The 8,743-nt window shown below is 35.7% G+C and overlaps 2 protein-coding genes across 2 annotated transcripts in view; both read right to left on the reverse strand.

The window, feature by feature from the left end:
* Window positions 1-513: 513 nt before the first annotated feature.
* Window positions 514-8,222, reverse strand: LOC141431172 (peptidoglycan-recognition protein LB-like). Its single transcript, XM_074092215.1, has 4 exons — window positions 8,020-8,222; window positions 3,585-3,834; window positions 1,554-1,672; window positions 514-1,071 (listed from the first exon to the last, which is right to left on the reverse strand). Exons 1-4 carry the CDS (start codon window positions 8,165-8,167, stop codon window positions 809-811), a joined length of 780 nt encoding a protein of 259 aa, XP_073948316.1. The 5' UTR covers window positions 8,168-8,222; the 3' UTR covers window positions 514-808.
* Window positions 8,223-8,242: 20 nt separating this feature from the next.
* LOC141431488 (peptidoglycan-recognition protein LB-like) overlaps window positions 8,243-8,743 on the reverse strand; it is a 1,889-nt gene continuing 1,388 nt past the window's right edge. Inside the window, exon 3 of the mRNA XM_074092677.1 lies at window positions 8,243-8,265. Within this exon, the coding sequence (XP_073948778.1) occupies window positions 8,243-8,265 (23 nt within the window). The remainder of the gene's footprint in view (window positions 8,266-8,743) is intronic.

Consider the following 8,743-nt stretch of genomic DNA (forward strand, 5'->3'; position numbering starts at 1 on the left):
TTATGGGCGGTGGTGATCTCTTACCATCAGGAGACCCATTTGCTCGTTTGTCATCCAGTCGAATAAAAAAAACACAGTGACAACCGGATTGACGAATAGGGAGCGTAAGATGAAGCTGTCAATAGGTCGCCAGTCGCCACGCACACAAGCAAGAAAAAGTTGGGACGTTTTGAATCACATTGTTTCCTGCTGACACTCTATCTAGATAGTGTATTATATAATTCAAAGCTCCAGTCCTTTCCAAAGAGAATATAACCACTACGTGTCCTTTCATGCATGCACGTCGTTTTAGAATAGGTACTCCTGACCCAACCTTTCTTATTTTTATTTTTTCTATATCCGATTTCGAAAATTCTTTAAGTTAAAGAAAGCACCAAATATATTACCAGCAAGTTAAATAGGCTTGTTATCCCGGGAGCGAATAGACTTCTTACACGACGTAGATGAAGTTGCGAGCAACAGCCAGTGTTCTGGGATCAATGCGTGGGTGTCGAGTAAATAAAAAAAGGTTAATTATAGGAACTTGTTTTTATTAATATTCTTTTATTTAGAACAGTAGGTACCTATATAGGCTTGTTACATTGCAATTCAGCACATAGGTAGTTTTACATTATAATTCAGGTGCATTGTCATTCTATATTTGTACCTAATATTTAAATAGTAATTCGTTTGTCTTTGAGCGTAGTTGATTTGATTGCATCGACCCCTTGTAAGTCTATTATTAATCTATTTGATATTATGATTTCTCAATAATACACTATGCTTTAAATTGTATAACATCATAATTTTAAAGCTAATGAGTATTGCCTTACAACACAGATTTTTTAAGATACTTATCCTTGTAATCGTCACTAATCTCCGGTACATTAACGAGATCCTCGTGAGATGCAGGGAAGGGAGACCAGTGGTCCCATGTCTTCACGACATCAAAGAATGCCTGCCCTGGACACTCTGTCTCTCTGACTTGTCTGTGGCCAACTAATTTGTAGTCCGGTTTGATGTACCCTAACTCGACGCCAGCTGCTATCAAAGCTTTCACAGTTTTCAACTGCTCTGCTGGTGGTACGGAATCTGAGAATGAGGAGTTTAAAATTACAAAATGAATATCGGGAAAGAGTCAGGCACAATTATAAACCAAATTATCGACAAATTTTAGGATTAATGGACGGGAGCAGTAGTGGCCTAGTTGTTTGATCTATGGCCTCTCAAGTAGAGGATCTTGGGTTCAAACCAGGGCTCGCTCCTCTGAGTATTTTGAAATTCATTACGAAATTACAGAGGACCAAGAACTTTACGGTGAAGGAAAAACTTCGTGAGAAACCAGCATAAAACATTCGTGAGAAAGCAGCACTCCGCGTAGAATTCAATTATCGCTATCCCACACGTACCACGTAATTTTCCGGGATAAAACTATCCTATGTCCTCAAAACTATCTGTATACTCACCGAATTTCATCTAAATAAATTCAGCAGTTCAGACGTGAAGAGGTAGGTATTAAACAAACAGACTTACAAACATTCGCATTTATAATATTAGTGGGATAAACAACTTACTTGTCCAATCGCCAATAACGCATATGCCGATGCTGACAGTGTTGAAGTAGAGTGCGTGGGCGCCTAGAATCTTCCAGCCTCTGCCTTCATATGCGACGCCGTCGCTACCCACCGCGAAACTGGAACAAAAACTCACGGTTAAGGAGAGTTGCCACTGAACTCCCTCGTTGCCAATGACGTCCACCAAAGAGATGGACGGATGACTTAGTTAAAACTGCTTCCGTGAAACATGAGTCTATGGGGGAGCCCAGTGTCCAACAGTGGGACGTCCTACTGCTGATGTGATGATGATGATGATGAATGGGTGTTGCAAAAGGGTGTTAGTCCTACTAATTCACACACACACACACACACACACACACACACAAATAAATACATTATGCGCCACAACTTGACTATTTATTAACCGACTTCAAAAAAGGAGGAGGTTCTATGTTCCAATTTTGTTTTTTTTATGTATGTTCGCCGATTACTCGGTTAATTGTGGAAAGATTGATGATCCTAGGGAAAACGAGGGCAAACCTCAAAATATATAGGCACACCTATGGCGATTTTGGTATTTTTAGCATTAAGATAAGCATTTGCATTCAGAAAGTATCATTTGGTAAACTGGACCTGATGAAGAAGACCGTAGATGGCTAATGGAACTCGTCAAAGCTAAGTACTGCGCGCGCGGCTATAAACGATCATGATTAATAAACTTAGATAAACAACTAAGAAGAAGCTTTAAGTTAATGATTCTTTCGAACTGATCTGATGCTTAAGCCGCAAGGTAGGCAACGGAACTCTGTTATAAGTAAAACAACGTAACTAAGCCGTGTTTGGATTTAATGGAATCGTTGTGAGATGTACTTTGGCTACAAATCATTAAAAAGTGAGAAATAAAGAAATATTTTAACAAAAAAGGGAAAACCGACTCCAAAAAAATAACAAGAAATGGAACCGACTACAAATGAAAATATTTTTCTAGATAGGTACCTACTAGCTCGAAGTCGGTGCCGCAGCACGACCCAGCAGGAGTGATTGAAACTCATAGTATGTAATGTAGGTGAGGTAGACGACTATTGTTTCACTCCACTGTTTTCAGAGAAAAAGTATGCTTTTATCATGTAAATACTTCGAAGAGTGACTACCAACACTTAACATTGACTATATTTGACGACCTGACTATCACCAAAGGTATTAAATGCGCGACCAACGGATATTTTATCCGCTAACGATAAAAAATAGATAATCTTAATAGTAGGCACGCAACACATAAATCCAATTCACGTGGATTATCCATGTGTCGTATGTAATTCAAGTCTGTTTTATAAATATTAATCATATTTTTTTAGAGAAAAATGTTTGTTACTACTATAAAGAATGTTATTAATCCACTTGTACTTACTGTTAGAAGGTGAAACTTACAAGGTTTACTGAAAAATCTTATTGGTTTCTCTTCTTGCGTTTCCTTCTTTTCGCGCCGAATCTGCACGTCCACAACTGTCAGTTTTCACTTCACGCGCTAGGGATGTACGTCGCTTCTAGTGATGTACTGTTGTACGAAACAGTCGACGCTTTCATAATATTACTTAGTGCGTAAAACAAGCAAAAAGCTTCATGGTGGCTCAGGTTGACTGATTACAGTTATTACTTATTATCTGCCACAGTGGAGCGTGCAAAAATATCATCCTACCAGGGCCCTGTTTCTCAAAGTGTATTTAGTCTAATTGTTTTGTCTCACTTTTTCATACAATTTATGACACAAAATACTAATATTATTAACCTTATAACCGCTTGTAAATTGTAACTTGTTGCTTCGAGAAATAAAGCACTGGTGACTAGAGCGATCGTTCCTTTTACTTTACCCCAGGACCAGTGCTGTACAATCGCCTGCATTAGGTAATATCTGCCACAGCAGAGCGAGCATAAATATCTGATAAGACTCTATTTTCAAAGCTGAGCCCTGTTTTCAAAGCATATTTATTAACTTAAATATTAGACTATTAAAATGTTGTCTGTAAACTGTCCGTCCCGGTTATTACCTACCTGTATCCAATATCCCACCAATGCCGGCCATCCATATGGAAGTCCTGCATGCTCTTCATAGCAGCCTTGCACTCTTGTTTGTTGTAGCAAGCAGCAGGAGTGGCCGAGTGGTGGATCACCACGTAAGGAACTGGGGTCGGGAGCGGCAAGACTTCTGTCGCGGGCCGAGCGTCCCATTCTGACCGGCTGGTGTACGGAAAGTCGTATGTTACCACCTCGTTTTCTGAAGATTCAGCCAGGATAGATTTTTCTGTAGAACACATGACATTGTGAAAAAATAAGTCAATGTGCTTACTATTTTTATACAGTAGGTAATTATATGAAGGGTCTACAGGAAGAAGATGCCTTTTTAGGGATCCGTAGCCAAAATGGCAAAAACGGAACCCTTATAGTTTTGTTAGGAGTCTAACAACTGGTAGCATGGTGTACGGTTGTGTCACTCTGAAGATGAGCTCTGGTTGAGTTCGAAACGCGTCAGTGTAGTGTGGTGGTGGTGATAGATGGGTTTGTGTGATTTGTGTGTGTTCTTACAGTGTGGAGGTGGAGGAACTGCATGAACACGCATATTTTGCATAAGCTTAGCTATCGTAAGGTCGCGGGTGAGCAAGGAAATTATTTTAGTTCATTACTACTAATATATTATTTTATTTGACATTGTAATACTATTTTTTTATTATTATTTGTATAAAATTGAGTGATATTAAGTTAATGCACGAGTTAAAATTTAGCACATAATACCTAATAAATTCTTTGCATTGTAATAGTCTAATTAATAATATACCTACTTAATTTTAAATCGGTTCATAAATGACGGTAACACACACAAAAAAAAGTCTTTTTTGGATCGGATAACTAAACTATTGCAATTATTGGTATCTATAGTTTCACAGTTTGTTTACACGCTGATTGCCTATTTACTTATGTTTAAGTTATATGTTTAGGAAAGCTAGTAATTATGAAACTTTATAATATTATGTTAACTATTTTATCACCATTCTCCAACAAAAAAAAATCATTTCTCTTTTTTTTATAAATAACATTAATATAAGGTAGCGCGTCTTCTCGCTTTGAATTTTTCCAGGCTACTAAACAAGCTCAAGCAAACAACGCGAGAGCGAAGTGCCTACGTACTTTTAAAACCATTAGCATATGCTTACCACTGTCACTGTCCTAAAAGCGTTCATTATTGTTTGCAAGGTACCTACTATAGAATCGATATTTTGTTTACAAAATCTGTTGCATGCGCTCTACCATAAAATATTTAACTATTAAGTAAAATTGAAAAAATTGCAAAAACTGTTAAGTATTATGAAAAGGTCCTCCGAAAAGGTCGAAACTGTTGGACTGTTTTTGAATTATCCACTTATTATAAAGAAATTCTGTCTATGTTTGTTTGTTAATTTACATTTGACATTTAACTCATCATGATCATCATCATACAGATAGTGTGAGTCCCGGAGAGGACATAGGATAGTTTTTAACCCGGAACATTGTACTACTATTAAGATATTATTTTATTTGACATTGTAACACTATCTTTTGTATATGTATTATTTGTCATAAAATTGAGTATATTAGTTAATTAGCTAGTTAAATTTTGCACATTAAATCCTAATAAATCTTTGCATTGTAATAGTCTAATTTAATAAGTACCTACTATTTTTTTTTGTAAATTTTTATTATTGTGTGCCCTTACCCTACAAACGTCGCGGACGGACTCTACTAACTAGATAATAAATGAAACATTATTGACACCAACTAAGCAATCTTGTACAATGGGTAAGTACTAATATGAATATAAAGATACCTAATAGGTATAATGCGTATTCCTATTGCCGCCATAACAACAAATAATAGAAATAACACAAAATTAAGGTAGGTCCCGATATTGCAACATGAAATTACCCTAACTGCTGGCTCGTGCTGAGGCACCGACTTCAGGCTGGTAGAAAATTATTTTCATGGTTTTTTGTAGTCGGTTCTATTTTTTGTAAAAAAAACACGCTTTTTAGTGTAAAAGATCTAAGATACAATACTTTAATGGCAACTTCTCGCCACCTTTTACGAAAAATTGCTTTTTCCGATGCAAAGACCGTTCATTATTGAGGAGTCTTGGTGCTTCATGACATCACCCGTTCCATTTCACCATAATAATAATGAATTACGATGTGAAGTACCTACTTGTTATTGAGTAGTCGCTCCATTGGTCAAACTTGGTCTTCATCATCAGTTCCACTTCACCAAATGATGATTTTCAAGAGCAAATGCACGAGTTACTCCTAAATATAACGAAATTACCATAGGTGTTCCTACAATATTTGAAGAGTTCCCTCGATTTCCCTAGGATTCAATCATCAGATCCTAATTTGGTGCTTATGAGACCTAATTGAAAGAATTACTAGACGAACGAAAAAAAAATTTTCAAATCAACCGGTTTGAAAAATGACGGTAACAAACACACAAAAAAAAATACAACCGAATTAATAAACTCCTCCTTTTTTGAAGTCGGATAAAAACTATTGCAATTATTGATATCTATAGACGTCACAGTTTGTTTACACGCTGATTGCCTATTTACTTATGTGTTAAGTTATATGTTTAGGCAACTAGGTACTTATTATGAAACTTTATAATATTATGTACTAACCTTCTTTTATCACCATTTTCCAAAGCACAAAATAAATTTCAGCTTCTCTTTTTTAATATAAATAACATTAATATAAGGTAGCGCGTCTTCTCGCTTTGAATTTTTCCAGGCTACTAAACAAGCTCAAGCAAACAACAAGCGAGAGCGAAGTGCCTACGTACTTTTATTACCTACCTTTCGCATGTTTTACCACTGTCACTGTCCTAAAAGCGTTCATTATTCGTGTTGCGTAGGTACCTACATATAGAATCGATTATTGTTGTTTACAAAATTCTGTTGCATGCGCTCTACCATAAAATATTTAACTATTAAGTATAATTCTACATATAAAATTGCAAAAACTGTTAAGTACTTATGAAAAGGTCCTCCGAAAAGGTCGAAACTTGTTGGACTGTTCTTGAATAATACACTTATTATAAATGCGAAAGTTTGTCTGTGTTTGGTTTGTTTGTTTGTTACTTCATGACGTCTAAACATTGAACTGATTTAGATGAAATTCGGTATAACAGATAGTGTGAGTCCCGGAGAAGGACATAGGATAGTTTTAACCCGAACATTGGTACATAGTTCTCGCGGGTTAGCGAGAAACGAATTCTACGCGGACGGAGTCGCGGGTTACGGCTAGTCTAATATATAAAATGCTCGTGTCACAATATTTATATTATAGAAACATTATTATATTAAGTAAGTATATTTTAACCTAACTCCTCCGAATCGGCTTGATCTATTTTTATGTTTTTTTTTGTGTATATTCGGTAGGTCTGAGAATAGGACGTAAACTATTTTTCATACTTCTACGCGGACGGAGTCGCGGGCAACAGCTAGTAAATAAATAAATATCATGCGACATTATTGAAACCAATTGACATAGTCCCTAACTAAGCAAAGCTTGTACTATGGGACTATGGGTATTTAGGCAACGGACAAATTATAGATATACAATGTCTTAAGCTTTCGTGATTGTCACTCATAGTCAAAATGCAACGCACAGGACTTATCACGCTAACACACACGAGTAACACGTTTGACTATAAATTATAGATATACACTAGCTTTTGCCCGCCACTTGGTCCGCGTAGAAGTCGAAAATGGTTCTAATAGGATTTTTAGGTGGTTTTTACGTTATTAATTTTGTCATAACATATAAATTATTATGTTTAAATGTTTGAATGAATAGGTACTTATAAAATATAAGTGTATGGATTTAAACATGCATTTATAAATGTTGTGTCTCATTCACGCACAAACTATATTTTTTCAAACGATTTTATTACTTATTACAAACTTTATCCTCACGATTATAAATACAAACTACAGAACCTTAAAAAAGGTTTAGTTAGGTAGGCAAATAGGTAATCCATTGTTTAAATCACTGAAAACTGATAAGCGGCACAAGATTGGCGCAGAGATGCTTTTGTAGATATTTTTAAATCAATAGGTAAATAAATAAATAAATAAAGTAAGCTTAGCAAAGCTTGTGTTATTGGTACTAAGCAACGGATAAATATAATTATATAGATAGATACATACTTAAATACATATTAAACACCCAAGACCTGAGAACAAACATTCGTATTTTTCATACAAATATCTGCCCCGACACGGGAATCGAACCTGGGACCTCTAGCTTCGTAGTCAGGTTCTCTAACCACTAGGCCATCTGGTCGTCTGGTCATCAGGTGGTGTGGTTTTGAAGTGATGAGTAGATTTATACATTCGGCAATTGATTTTTGTTTCGCAGATTTTAGATTTATAATAACTACGATTAACAAAGGTAGATAAACTTACTTGAAAGCATCACAGCTGGTACGGCCACGATGACCCCGACAACCATCGCAATCAGCAAAACAACCAGTAATAGCTTCATTTTGCTTCTTTCCTGTGCCGGCCTCACTGGGTACTTCTGATCAAAATAACTGTCGTTCACATTTGACATATCTAAATAAATTTGATAAGATAATACTTAAAATAATGCGAAACCTTTCGCTGCTAATACTACACTGTTTACTTCCTATATGTGCTGAATAAGCCAATCTGTAGATATTGTAATATTATCCACGCAAAGATAAGTTTTGAGTGCGTTTTGTTTGCTTGCTATTTAATTAAATAACGCTTTGTTTTTATGTGCTACTTATTAAATTGTAAATAAACAAAGGAATATTTAGAAAAAAAGGAAAGGATTATTAAGTGCTTATACTCGTAAAAGCACTTACAAAATTATAAAGATTGAAATTTCGCCTCTCTATTCGTCATTATCATTATTTTTCAGAATAAACTGCAAGAAGTAACTACCGCGCGCGACAAATTGAAAACAAATTTATAAGTAATGCCTAATAGGTACCTAAGTACTTTTTAAAATCCTTAATTTTTCTAATAATGGTTTTAACACGAGATTCGTACAATTTTAGTCACATTGGCCTACCTATGCCTGTCCATGCAAATAGGTAGTACGGAAATACCTAAAGAAATTTGGTCCATAATTTAATTTTGTTGCAGTTATTTTGGTTGAATA

The sequence above is a fragment of the Choristoneura fumiferana genome, chromosome 9, assembly GCF_025370935.1.
Source record: "Choristoneura fumiferana chromosome 9, NRCan_CFum_1, whole genome shotgun sequence".
In the NCBI taxonomy this organism is placed as follows: Eukaryota; Metazoa; Arthropoda; class Insecta; order Lepidoptera; family Tortricidae; genus Choristoneura; species Choristoneura fumiferana.